We start from the raw sequence: 15048 nt of genomic DNA on the forward strand, positions 1-15048 counted from the left end.
TGCACATGCTGTTAACCTCCACCCAGACCCCATTCGTTCTGCAAGTCCTGACTCAAATGTAAATCTTGTACTGATAGGTTTTGAGGTCTGGATTTGGAAATTAATACTTAAGTCTTTTATGCACATTTGACCGATTAAGTTTGTGCTTTCAGAAATTTCATGGAATGGGCTCAAATATGGAAAAAAGTACTCCTTATCAACGGAGTCTCTGGCATCACTCGGGGTTGAAAAGAGCTGTGCCTAAATCCACCCACTTTCAACTTGGTTTCTATAGCCAAGACACATGCTTGCTTGTCCAGCATGATAGACATTCTTATCAACTGAGTAAGGGGCACCTGGGTGGCTCGGTCAGTTAAACACCTGACCCTTGATTTCAGCTCAGGTCGTATCTCAGGATGGTGAGATTGAGCCCCACATCAGGCTCTGTGCACCAAGCACAGAGCCTGCTTGGGATTCTCTCTCCTGCTCTCGGCCCCTCCACCACCCATGCATGCCCTCTATCAAAATAAACAAACAAATTGAGTAATTAGGATAATACAGGGGAGGTGCAGATGTCTTCCAGAAAGTTCGCAGGTCAAAAGTCTTGCTATTCCAGGAACTTTCAAGTTCTGAACTACTTGGGGGTTGACAGTCATACATAAATTAAGACTTCGAAGAATCCAGGTGGGCAGCGTCGGATTTGGATGGATACTGCAACACTTTTGTGGTTAGTTTTCAAGTTAAAGCAGATCTACCGTGATGAGCTCTCCAAGACGATTTTGTCATCCAAGAGTACCATTTTCCTTAAAGGTCTGTTTGTGAAGTTTCTTTAAAAAAACAAAACACAACAACCTACACAGATCCAGCAATACCTTATTTTTAGGCCTTTAATCTTTAGGAGAACTAGAATTAACCAAGAAGATTGTGACTGCCACGTCACACTAAAGAGAATTTTATGGACATACTTTCACATTTAGCACAAGATCCAAGTCTAGCCATCTTCCAAGTGCCTGGTTTCAGCCACCACCTCAGAACTGTAGATGTTTCCATTCCGCCACTACAATTTCCTACATACAACAAAACAAAGCAAAAAATTACGGTTTCTTGCTCTTCCCCTCCAGGAATGTGTTAAGACTGTCTCTGAGAAGATAGCACCAGTTAGAAAGTTCCTAACACACTGTAGGTTCTCATGCAAGGACTATCGCGTCCGTGCATCCAAATGAAGTGCCCTTTTCCCCTAACGTAAAGGATATTAAACTGTTTTAATGATGCTGTCACTACTGCAAAGTCTCCCAAATTCTCAGATTTGTACCTAGAGGCCACGTAAGACTTTTCAACATCTCATTGTTGGTTAAGAGTTCCCCAATTATTCAATGAAGGTTTTACTCTCAAACTGAGGTCTAACCACAAATAATCTTGAGACTATACATTCCATATTGGCCTTGACTAGTTTTAAATAGGATTTGGGCCATGGGGCAGGATTGACTGCAGGGAAGCCAGAATGGAAAACAACCTGAGGCCTTAGTGAAGCCACTTCACATTCTTTTAATTTTCCTAGTCCTCCCTCCCCGATGCCATCTGTACGACCTTTATAGCATGAAGCAGCAGCGGACCTATGAAATGCAAAAGCTAGAACCAGAGGCCAGAGCTGCAGCCGAGTCCATCCTTTCAACTGATCGCACTGCTGGTTCTTCTCTCAAAGGACAACTGTGAAGTGGAATCTAGCTTTTCTTTGTTTTAAACAACTCCAAGACTACACACACGCAAAATACACGGTTGGGTTCTCCAAATTCCTGGAAATACCACGTTACATTGACAAAAACAGACATGAAGCCTGGATTTGGGACAATTGAAGAAATGTTATAAAAATTTATTATTCAAATCCCAAGGCAAAAAATCTCAGGTTGGAATCCTCCTTCATCTATTGGGCACTAGTGCGTAGAAACATTAAATTAACAGCTAATATTAATGAAGTATTATCACAATTTATTTCAATATCAAACTAATTTAGATGACTAATGCACATAAATAGGCAAATGTGACAAGCTTAGATTTTATTTATAGTTTACTTGAATGAGAATCAAGTCTAGCTTAATGTTCCTCAGCTATAAATGATTACTTCATGTCCTTGGCCTGGGGGTCAGGAGAAATCGTAAAAAAAGAGCCATGAAGAGGATTATCTTACCCCAATGCATAAAAGATCTTTTCTCCTTGAAAGAAAGACCCCAAGACCTCCATTGCACTTTTATTTGAATGTAGTATTTGGGACAACTGTCCCAAAGGGCTGATATTTCCCAATTTAATCTGAGGTCATAATAAAACAAGCAACAAAACAGTATTTGGGATTTCAGTTTCTCACCCTTATCACCAAGACTCACTGCCTCCCATCATCAATATTTATTGAGCATTTACAGTGTACTAGGCACAATAGAACATACAGAAAACATTGTCCCTGCTCTTGAGGAGCTTACATTCTAAAAGAAAAAAAAAAAATACACCTCTTTTAAAATGGTATTTTTGTTTGGTGTTTTCTGCAAGGTACTGAGGAAATAGTCTGTAGGGTGAGCTTTGGGTATAACTTAGCCCCATCATTATTTAAAGAGAGGAAGAGGAAGGATTTTAAAGGCAGACAATGACAGACCATTCAGGAAAGATAGGGTTTACAAGGAGATAAACACAATCTCATCAACTAAGGAGAGATTTGCTGCAGTAAATAGGATGAGGGAAATAGTTTGTGGGATGCAAGCAAAGGAAGCAAGGTATCCTTAGACATTGAGTGGAGCCAGAAAAATCATGCGGCCTTTTTTCCAAGTACACGGCCACCAAAGTAGGAATGGTTGGTGACAAGACAGAAGGCTAAAAAAGGTAATCCTGTACACCTGACAAATAGAAAGAATAAAGATCAAAATTGAAGGCAGGCTATAACAAGATCAAGAAATCCTTAAAAACAAAAGTGATTTGGAAGCACAAAACTTAATGCTACCCAATGTCATGATGGGCCAAGAACAAAAACATTGTGGCTTCCTAAGTCAGAAAATGCCATATACCAAAATTTTAAATGGAACACATTACTTTTTTTCCAATCAATCTCCCGTCTGGAAAAAAAAAAACACAAGGAGAAATATGGGACATGGTGGTTGGGAACAGTAGTAGTTATAGTAGTAGTATTTTGTTGTTATGATAAACTTTGTACTTAAACTTGGTAAAAGCCCATTAGCTGCCAACAGGGAATAAGGAATAAATTTCCAAAAATGTACAATTTCCTTTAGAGAAGTTTCAGAACCAAAAGACTAATTTACATGAAAAGCTGTAGAGAAAGTAGTTGAAAAGTCCATTCATAAAACTTTTATTCCACTTACATGAACTTAATACACGTGTTCTTAACAATTATGCTTGGATTGTTCATGAAAATTTCATAAGACATTAAACAAAGCTAGCCGTCATCTCAAGTTATTTCCCTGTTAACTATTTTTACAGCACATGCATGTTAGGCAAGTATCAAAAAAAAAAAAAAAAAAAAAATCACAAAAGCAAAAAAAAAAACCCAAAAACAGAAACCAAAAAAAAAAAAAAAAAAAAACAAAAAAAACCCTAAAAAAAGTTAAATACATGGGATTTTTGTTTTGCTGCTGTGCTTGATATACATAAAGTAATGGATATCAAGCAATTCGTTTTACTGCATCTTTACTTGTACATTTGTTCTTAGGTTGCCTAAAACATTTAAATACAAATAAAATGAGTGTAGCAAAAATAATGAAAGCAAACAGCAGGTAACTTTACAAATAATGGAATGTGAACCGTTTCTGCCCTTATCCAGAGTAAATTGGGTCACAACTAAAGGATCACTTCTGTAACTGTAGTCAAAGGTGTGCACATTTGAGAATGATCACGCCACAGATACACATGGTTCAACATGTAATATCTACGGGACGCCCATTTCTACTACAGCCCTGTAAGTGCTCCAAACCTTAAAGTACCCACAAAAACTACACCTGTATCTGGAACCAATTATCCCTTTTATTCCCCACCAGGACAAACCAATATGTAGGCAGTTTTCTTTGCTTAGACATGGAAGCAGTTTTAACACTGGCCCTTGTGAAGCCACAATGTACCAAAAGTACTATGCCAAACGTTTATACTAGTATAAAAATTCCACATCCCCATATTGGCCACCTCAAGATGAAAACAGATAACTCCCTAAATGTTAACTGGCTCTACTCCCCTAATATTAAACATAAAAACCACATGGGAAATATAGAAATTCAAATAGAAGTAACATAAACCTGTCATAAATCGTAAACAAAAAACTATTTGTGGGACAGCATAGATGACAAATGGTCTACTGTGTAAATTTTAGAATGAGGCAGACAAAAGTTGGAAGGCCGGTTAATTTTCCCCTCCTTCTCCTGCTTCAGCTTCATCTCCTTGGGTATCCGATGTCCACAACTGGTTAAAAAAAAAAAGAAGAAAAAAAAAAAAGATTTTTCAGCACAGTTCAGAAAAAAAAAAAAAAAATCTTAATATACTTACTTATCAAGGTACCAAAACATAACCACAGCTTTTGTGGAAAGGCTTTCTTTAGAAAATAGCAGCAATGAAGAGAACAATGAAGATGGAAAACATCCTTATTTTCTCCCTAACCACTGCGTAAACATTTTAAGTACAAAGAGTTGTCTTCAAATAACAAGGTCAGGTACAAGAAATTCTTGATTATTCATATGAGAGAAAACAAAATAAACATCACAGAAGAGCCACCAAATACTAAGTATTAACAGCTACGAGAATATCAGACTGCCCTGAATACCCCCAATATGAGAGATCCTCTTAATCCAACCCATGTTCAAGCGCAGGTCGACTACTTTCCCTTGGTAAAACTTAAGACTCCCCACTCGAAAGGGAATCCCACACTCCATGAAATTCAAGAGTGAGGATATCAAGTCTGAATTAAATTACAAATTTAGCTTTCTAATGTTTTTAGCTTAGAAAAACATACCTTTGTCAATCTGTAGGATTCAAAATAAATAGCTGAATACAAAACACTGGTCACAACCCAACCTTCTGAGAGGTAATTAAGTAATTAAGACTATGGATTCTATTAATTTTTCATTAAGTTTATCAGCAAGTTAAAAAAATGATTTCAAAATTAGTTCAGCGGCTTCAAATATTAACTTTTGCAAATCTAAATAGTTCATAATGACTTTTAGAGATAATTACAAAAGGCCTAATTCAAGATGATCTTAAATTTTATATTGCTTATACAATGAAAACACCTCAATATTTTCCTAACTCCCAAATCACCCACTAGCTTTCTTTATTTATTAACCAAATAGATCTCTGGCCCGGAAAGGAGACTTCTTCCAAGGTCATATTTAAATTAAATGACCTCTGGAAGCCTGTGTGTTCCTATTAAACAGGGGTTTATAAGATGAAATTGTCTTCTAACACCTCTTCACAGTTCTGAACTTCAAAGATTCTTGAATTTTCCATAAATGCCTTAAAAAACTTGACACATTTTTTCTACTAGGGTTATGCGTTAGCAATTATTAGTCAACCAGATCCAGACTCAAATACTAGGTAGTTTTGACAAAATTTTTTTTACTTAACAGATAAATGATCTAACCAACTAATAATGATACCCAGTGATACCACCAAGGCTCAGAGAAGCCACAGTAACTAATGACAGAATCAGAATATAATCCTTCCTTTTCTTCTTACTCAGTTGTTCTAGGATGCTCTTCATGCTATACTAATATCCAAAATTTAGCTGGAAGTACATGTATCAGATCACACCCTCTCAAAAAGTGATGACACTGTAACAGTAAGCAGGCCCCAATTTCTACCTTATAGGAATGACAAGGTTCATCACTTCAAACCTTTAGAAAATATGAAAATTCTTAATATTAAAAAGAGGTAACAAATTGAAGTGCTTCTTTCATTTGTTTTAAGAAATTCACTCTTGGGGCACCAGTCAATTAAGTGGCCAACTTCGGCTCAGGTCATGATCTCATGGTTTTTGAGTTCAAGCCCAGCATCAGGCTCTGTGCTGACAGCTCAGAGGCTGGAGCCTGCTTTGGATTCTGTGTCTTCCTCTCTCTCTCTCTGCCCCTCCCCTGCTTGCGTGCTGGCACTCTCTCTAAGATAAATAAGCATTAGAAAAAAATTAAAAAAAAAAAAAAAAGAAATTCATTCTTTAAGAAATTACAGGTTATTCTCTTGACTAAACAAATCCCACAAGTTTCTGGTAGCCCCCAGTTACACTTTCTAAAATAATTTTGTTTATAGTAATGATAAAGTACATGATGCAGTTCAAAAACCTTTGCTGAGAGTATTTAATACTAGAATATTGAACAGGTTCAGAAAACTGGCAGTGAACTGGAATAAAGCTTAGAAGTAAAATATATGAAATGATGATATACAGTCCTCAAGCTCTACACTGACTGCAATCTTCACTCTTAGTTCATTACCTGGCACAGCAGAATTTGATAATTTTGTCTTAAGCCTCAAAACTTCAAATTTAGTATTTACCTGAAGGAGAATGGAAAAACCTATGGGACTAAAAAGACGATACGACCACTTTGTAAGGTATAGACTTTATCTGGATCCCAATTCAAATAAAAACTGTTTTAAAAAGGCATTGTAGTTCTTTCTTTCAGTCTGGAGTATCCTAAGAAGGATAAGCATGACGTCCCATAAAAAGCCTTTTTTTTTCTTTAAACAAAAGGCTAGCTAGGCAAAATACAGTTCCATTTAGATTCCACAGAATATCTGCAATTTTGTAACTGAACTTACTGATGGAGTACATATGGAAGCAACTTTAAGAAAACTATTTTTTTTTAAAGAAAATCATTTTTAACGGAACTTAAACATAAAACTTTACTATACTTTTGATATTAAAAACTAAATTCTTCTGTGACTAAAATGGAACAAATGGAAACACTCAGATTGAAACAGAACATAAAACAGTCTAGGTGATTAAAAGTTGAAAACCATGGGTTAAAAAATGATTTTTAAGAACTAAAATTGTAACAACAGATATGTAACTAATCAAAGTATACATTTTTGGTCCTTGACCTATTTATTATTTGTTTCTGCAAAGGTGGTTTTTCTTCACAGCTCTAAATAGCAGATAGTAATTTGCATTCAATAAGGAGGTGAGAAAATATTCCTGTAGTTATCAATGAACAACAGAATTTCAACCACAGTGGCCATTAATGATGTTTGTTATGTACTTACTGTCAAGTTGTCTCTCAGTAATTGCATTATTAGCGTGCTGTCTTTGTAGGACTCTTCACTTAATGTATCGAGTTCAGCAATGGCTTCATCAAAAGCCTATGATCGAAAAAGTACATTTAAGTGCTCAAATAATAAGGATTACTAAATTTCCACAAAACAGGTAAAATACCTACTGTCTTTGCAAGAGAGCAGGCTTTCTCCGGGGAGTTCAGAATCTCATAATAGAACACAGAGAAGTTAAGGGCCAGACCCAATCTGATGGGGTGTGTTGGTTGCATTTCCTTTTTGCTGATCTCAAAAGCTTCCTGGTATGCTTGTTGTGACTGATCCACAATCCCTGGGTAATAAAACACACCAAAATGTACTGACAAAGTTTGCACTTCATTTTCCTCCTTCAAACCAAACCTTTAATATCCAATGATATCCTCTGAAATATTAAGCTGTAGCAACCTTAACTGAATGAGGCTTATAAATTAAAAAACAAACAAAAACCTTCTCCAGGAACACACTAGTCACTGGTCAACGTCAAGACAAAACCAAATCACCTCAGAATTATTACATTTTTAGTAATTAGTTTGTACTGCTCTACAGTTATGCTGTGATCATGATTTCTTAAAATTTTAAGGAAACATTCTTATGCACAAAATTGGCTTTTCAGCAAGTGAACATTTTAGAACACCAATATTAGGCAGTAGATGTACCTTCTCAGGACTTTAAAAAAATTAATTACTGCTCTTCATTTCGTGCTCTAAGCAATTAAAAAACACAACCCGCGATATCCCAGAGGTGCCTGTGTGGCTCAGTTGGTTAAGTGTCTGAGTCTTGATTTCTACTCAGGTCATGATTTCACGGTTTATGAGTTCAAGCCCTGTGTTGGGCTCTGTGCGGAAGCATGGAGCCCGCTTGGGATTCTCTCTCTCCCCCTCTCTCTACCCCTCCCTGCTGCTCACTCTCTCTCAAAAAAATAAACTAAAAAAAAAAAAAAAAAAAAAAAAGACTATTTCCATACTGTGTTATATTATACAAACTCAACAAACACATTGAAAAACACAGTATACCTTTCTTGTCATCACCAGCAGCAACCTCAGCCAAGTAACGATAGTAGTCTCCTTTCATTTTCAAATAGAAGACTTTGCTCTCTGCTTGTGAAGCATTGGGGATCAAAAACTTTTCCAAAAGAGACTTTAGAAGAAAAGAAACAGTCATAATAAGAATAAAATCATTGTAAGACTAAAAAAATATCTGCATTTCTTAAGAGCATACTGTATGTAGCTTAAGTGACAAAATTTTAATACCGTCATTGCCAATAATACAATTGTTGAATGTAGTAGGCCCAGGAATTTGTGGTTTAAAAGAAGGATGCTTTGGACAGCAATACTTAAAATTTGAAGTTAGTGTTGAATTTATTACTTAAGGATGATACATTTTGAATATGTACCTCCCTGACATTTTGCTATCTATATACATATGCTGATAAAAATGACAATGTTTCAGTGAATGTGAAAGCAGCACAGCTCCCAACAAGCTTTTTCTAACAGGCTGTCAAACTTTCCATTTTCAAGGTAGTCATTAGAAGGAAAAGAATGTAAGAGATGAACCTTTTGGGACTCTGGAGGATTATGACCCAAGCAAAAACCAATAATGTAACAGACACTCTTAGAATGCATAAGGAGAAAGCAGAACAAAATTAATTTCATTTAGAAGAACACAATTCAAGCAAAACCTCACAACAGGCAGAAAGTTGTTCAAAGTCAAAAGTTTAACTGTTTCTAATTAGGACAGTAGGTAGACAGGATTATGAGAATTAAAGATCTGAAGAGTAAACCTATAAATTCATTAAAGTGATGTTTAGCTAATAAAATACATGTTTACAGATGACACCAGACAATAGATAAAACTTCATCCTATAATTTTGTTTTTTATTAACAATTTAAATTAATTTAAACCCTAACATGCTAATAATAATTACATTCTGTAATTGATACACAGCAAAAAATTAGATGGCTGGATTCAGGGGAGAAGGCACAATAAACTAGTGATTTTTTTTTTTTCTTTTAAAGGGGAGAAAGAGAATTCCAGTAGTACAATTAGGCAAAAGTTAATAATCAAAAACCAAAATCATCTCACCACCCCCAATTTTCCTAACTAAAAATACCCTAGGAATCAAGGGAAGTCAATTTTCAACGGGGCTTAGTCCCAAACTAGTCAGTTTTTACAAGGAAAAGAGTTAATTCTTGGTTTCTATTCTTCTGGCAGTCACCTAGTAATTCAGTCTATGTAACACCTACTTATATGCAAAACAGTTAGAAGCTACAGATACCCAGATGAAGTGGGTAGTGGTCAACAAAGCAGTAGGGCCAAGCTGCACAGCATTATGGGAAGGGGTTGAAGGTGAGAAGTCAATCTAAAATGTTTCCTGTGATTATTAACCAATATTTGAAACTATTGGCCTGAAATCAGATGAACACTTCGATTAGGAAACAAAAACTATATTACAACCGCACCCATAACCCTTGTGTTCAAAGATCTCTCAGTTCCAAGTGTTTTGTCCTTTGAATACCATGTTCTGTAGGACATGAGCACTCTTTGAACCCTAACTATGGCAGCTCTTTTGGGATCTACCTCCAAAAACCACTGCTCCATTTAATATAATCAGTGGATTTTTCACTGATGTGAATGTGATTTTTTAAAATGTCACTTAGAAACAAATGATTAGGCCTTTTCAAGTTTTATAAAAATACATTATTCGTTCAACTATGGAAGATGGCATAGCATAGTGGCTTTGAAGTCAGTCTAGGTTTAAATGGTGGCAACTCTACACTTAAAAGGGTAAATTCTATTTCTGACAGACTAGGCTAAGGATTAGACTATGATGTCTAATTAAAGAAAAATATGTGATTAACCAGAATTCACAAATAATTTCAGATCAAATAGCAAAAGAAAAATATGCAAATTTAAAGAAGGCTCCGTGTATATACAAGGCAACTGTGAACTGTTCTCTGGCTCATTTACATATGTAACATTACATTAAGAATATTTTTAGGTGCCTGGGGGCCTCAGTTATGTGTCTGACTCTTGATTTTGGCTCAGGTCATGATCTCATGGTTGTAAGATCAAGGCCCACATTGTGCTCCATACTGGAAGTGGAGCCTGCCTTAGATTCTCTCTCTCCCACTCCCTCTGTTCTCTCACATATTCTCTCAAAAAAAGAAAAAGGAAAAAAAAAAAGTATTTTCAAGTAAAAGAAGTGACAATAACTAAGCCCAATCATGAAAGTAATTTGTCACCTATGCATTTATATTTCAAATTTTACTGCTTCAGTATTTTTCACATTCACCTAATTCCACTGTGCTAAACACTAAGAATACAATGATGGGCAAGATAGTCTCTAAGTTTGTGGACAACTGTTCTGGCAAAGAATACAAAAACTAAGAATAATACGGCCCAGGGGCGCCTGGGTGGCTCAGTCGGCTGAGCATCTGACTTCGGCTCAGGTCGTGATCTCGGGTTTGTGAGTTTGAACCCCGCGTCGGGCTCTGTGCTGACAGCTCAGAGCCTAGAGCCTGGAGCCTGCTTCGGATTCTGTGTCTGGCTGTCTCTCTGTCCCTCCCCTGCTCACGCTCTGTCTCTGTCTCAAAAATGAATAAAACATTAAAAAGAAAATTAAAAAAATAATACGGCCCAGTCATGACCTTCACTTTTCAAAGACTTTAACCCATTCTAGGTCAAGATGAGGGCCACAAACACGTGCAGTTAAGAGTGAATCACTTAAGATGTACATAACACTTTAAAAGTATATAATCTGTGGAAGTTACTTATGCAAGGTGTCAAGAAATTAGTAACCCATCTTTTAGGAGTATTAACTTCTGTATCCCCAAAAACGCTGTTTTATGTTGGAGTGAAAATTTCATACGGGAATTTTTTTAAACTGCAATTAAGCACCTCTTCCTCCCAAGTGAATGCCGAATTAGCCACAATATCTGACTAAAACAGTAACAACAAAAAAAACTTTAAAAGACATTAATCAGAAAGCACAAGTAATAGGAAGGCAAGACAACAGTAGTCAAGCAGCTTACTGGCCTAATGATTGACCAAAAGAACCAAATTAAGTTAATCAACAGTGACAAATATTTCTGGTGAATGAAGTGCTGACTACAAGTTGAGAAAGCAAGCTCATCAAACTGTACACTATGAAAATGTGCAGTTCTTTGTCAGTTACACCTCAATAAAGCTGTTACAAGTAAAAAGCTGAAAAACCAGTAAGTGGCAAATAAACAGCAATCATATCTTCCAATGACATAAAGCTAAGAACCATTAAAACTTAAACAAGAAGACTGGATATTAAAGATTAACAAATAAAGGGGCCGCCTAACATTTGGTTCGATAAGCTAACTATAATATAAAAAAACCAGAATTGTGGTAGACAGTCTCTAAAGATGCCCACCACTAATTCCCCTCCATTCCTGTCCACATATGCCATTCTTCCTCCTGCTGAGGTGTGGAATTTATTCCCTTTCTCCTGAGTTCGGGCTAACTTTGATGACTTGCTTTGACCAAGAGAATGCAGTGGAAGTGACTGAGTCCCATTTCTGAGCCTAACGCTTAAGAGGACTGGCAGCTTTCCATTTTGCTCTTGGAACCCATATCCAGCCTGTAAAGAGTCAAACCACCTTGCTGGAGAGAAGGGACAAGACAAGCTAGCCCAAGGAATGGGACATGTTAAGTCAAGTCATTTGGATATGTCAGCTCCAGCCAAATGCAGCAATGAGTGACTCCAGCCAATATACCATGTGAAGAGCTTCAGTTGAGGCAAGCCACAGAATCACAAGAAAGAAAAAATCAGTTTTAAAAGTCACTATAAATTTAAATGGTGACACATTAAACAACTAAGATAAAAGATCATGAAGTTGACATTTCTGACACTTAAATTATTTAATTTGATCCTTCCAAAAGTTACCCATGAGATAGATACAAACTAAATTATCCCTATCCTACAAAAGACAATGGGGCCCAGCTATGCTATGTGCTCAAAACCACAACTAACTTGTGAACTCCAATTAGGAAATCTGACCTGTACTACTAAAATTATGCTCCATTTTTTTTCTGCCTCAATAGGGTGATACACCTGCCAAAAAGGATGTGATTCCAAGATATTAATAGAATGAGGAATCAAAATTAAGGAAAGTGATTAAGTTCTATAAGGTATTAATGACACCAAATCTAGAATATATTGCTTCTTTAAAAAAAAGTATCAAAACAGACACTGACAAACTGGAGAATATCCAGGAAAGCAAGAATGGTCAAGAAACTAGAAACCATCACGAAGGTTTAAAGAATTATGACAAGAATGGCTCTAGACGAGACTAGTTAAATTTAGCAAGAGGCAGATTTCTGCTCAGTAAGAGAGATTTGTATGAGTGGTCCAAACTTGGAATAGGCCATCTAGTCAGACAGCTCCATCTACTCTTCCAGAGATTTTTAAGGAAAAATAAGATGATTACTTGGCTATTTTATAGAGGAGATTCATAAATCAGATGTGGTTTCATTCAACTCTAATGTTAGATACTGAAGATACAGAATTCATTCAATTAATTTTGACACTAAAGAGGCAATTAAGTATATTCATTTCTTAAACTGATGAAAGGGAAATAAAAGGTATATTTTCCAGACTAAGAAGCCAGAGGAAAGAGGCAAACATAGGGAGAAGACCAAGATGGAAAGAGTAAGAACAGGGGGCACTTGGGTGGCTCTACTGGTTAAGTTTCCAACACTTGGTTTCTGGTTTCGGCTCAGGTCATGATCTCACAGTCATGGGGATACGGGATAGAGCCTTCATCCGGCTCTGTGCTAGGCGGGCCGTGGAGCCCACAGGAGATTCTCTCTCCCTACCCCCCACCCCCACCCCCACTCCAGCACACACATGAGTGCTCTCTCTCTCTCAAAAAAGAGTAAGAAAAGGAAAAACAAAAAAGCAGCACTAATCAGAAAGCAGCAGTGACAAGGAAAAAAAATTGTGGAGGTGAGCAAATTAAAAAAATTGGAAGGGAGGAAAGGACTAATAGCTATTTGCAAAACATACTAAAAAAACTTCAGAGAATATCCTACTAAATATACAGTGCAACCTCCTAAATTTCATTCATCTACTGTAGTACAATGAAAGTGATAATGCTGGGACATTGTTAAGAATCTGAATTCAAAGGGGAAACACAGCATTATTTAAGAGGTAGGTGAGACATCACAACTTCCAACTATGAGACAAAGATTGACTACTGACATACCTGCATTTATAAAATTCTTCTATAGCATAATACATTGTTTTTAATACAAATGTAATTAAAATGGAAAAGGATATTTAAGTCAAACATGAAATTAAAAAACATCTTAAACTGAAGCATTGAGGCTACATAATCCATATGAACCTTGCTGAAATATAATTTGATTTAAAAATTCACAGTATTGGGGCACGTGGGTAGCTCAGTTGATTAAATGTCTGACTTTGGCTCAGGTCATTAATCTCGCAGTTCGTGAGTTCAAGCCCGGCGTCAGGCTCTGGGCTGAGAGATCAGAGCCTGGAGGCTGCTTCAGATTCCGTGTTTCTCTCTCTCTTCCTCTCACCCATTCACACACACACACACACTCTCTCTCTCATTCCAAAGTAAGCACACATTAAAAATTCACACTATTTTCTCTAGCAATTTAAAAACCTGCTTTTGATGACAACCACTGTCTCTTAATGTTAAGTGGAACAGAAAGCAGCAAGATACCACTAGAAGCCCACATCCAACACCTCTCTGTAAATGTTCATTATCCAGTGCTAAGTGATATGGCTCTCTTTTTTAATGTTTATTCATTTTTTGAGAGAGCGAGCACACCAGCATGGGTGGGGGAGGGGAAGAGAGAGAGGGAGACACAGAATCCGAAGCAGGCTCCAGGTTCTGAGCTGTCAGCAAAGACCCCGATGTGGGGCACAAACTCACAAACCGGGAGATCATGACCTGAGCTGAAGTTGGACGCTTAAGCAACTGAAACACCCAGGCGCCCCAGAAATGGTATCATTCTTAAGATGAGGCACTGAACCTTAATCTAGTCAATGGATAGATTATGTGGCCCTTGAGGTTAGAGATAAAAGATTTTTCTCCATCTACAAATACAATTAAGCTCTTAGGTTGTGAAAACACTTAAGATACACATATGGGGGTCAACCAATGACCTTTTCCCCCAAACCAGTCAATCTACCACAGCAGGATACATTAGTAATAGTTTCTAACACATGCTTTGATCCAAGAATGATCTAATACCATCAATGCTTTGACTTGGAAGTGTATTAAAATTAAGGAACCACATAAACCGACATGTCATGTAGTCTTGGCTGCCCTTCCTGGGGTAGGCTCAACTTGCCTCCACTAATAGGAACTTAAAACATTCAATCCTGACGGTGGTCAAATACTTGGTCTTCTTTTATTTATTTTTTTTATTTTTGGGAGAGCGCAAGTGGGGGAGGGGCAGAGAGAGTGGGACAGAGGATCCAAAGCAGGCTCGGTGCTGACAGCAGGGAGCCCTGATGTGGGGCTCGAACTCAAAAACCCAACTCATAAACTGAAATCATGACCTGAGCCAAAGTCCGACGCTCAACTGACTGAACCACCCAGGTGCCTCTGTGGTCAAACATTTCTAAAGAAAGGTTTATAAACTGAAAATCTATAGCCATTCTACAGACATACCACTATCACTAGTCCTTTGGTATGATTATAGTATGAAATTAAGAGGAAGAGTAAAACATCAAACCTTTAGGCAACAATTAGACCAGAAATCACCTATAACACCAAAACTATTACC

General features: G+C 37.0%; 1 protein-coding gene across 1 annotated transcript in view; it reads right to left on the reverse strand.

The window, feature by feature from the left end:
• Window positions 1-2211: 2211 nt before the first annotated feature.
• Window positions 2212-15048, reverse strand: part of YWHAZ (tyrosine 3-monooxygenase/tryptophan 5-monooxygenase activation protein zeta) — a 32684-nt gene continuing 19847 nt past the window's right edge. Inside the window, exons 3-6 of the mRNA XM_019467973.2 lie at window positions 8271-8394; window positions 7386-7549; window positions 7213-7308; window positions 2212-4425 (exon numbers count right to left, since the gene is read on the reverse strand). Coding sequence (XP_019323518.1) covers window positions 4366-4425; window positions 7213-7308; window positions 7386-7549; window positions 8271-8394 — 444 coding nt within the window. The 3' untranslated portion in view covers window positions 2212-4365. The remainder of the gene's footprint in view (window positions 4426-7212; window positions 7309-7385; window positions 7550-8270; window positions 8395-15048) is intronic.

The sequence above is a fragment of the Panthera pardus genome, unplaced genomic scaffold (assembly GCF_024362965.1).
Source record: "Panthera pardus isolate Hobbes unplaced genomic scaffold, ASM2436296v1 HiC_scaffold_7, whole genome shotgun sequence".
NCBI classification, from domain to species: Eukaryota; Metazoa; Chordata; class Mammalia; order Carnivora; family Felidae; genus Panthera; species Panthera pardus.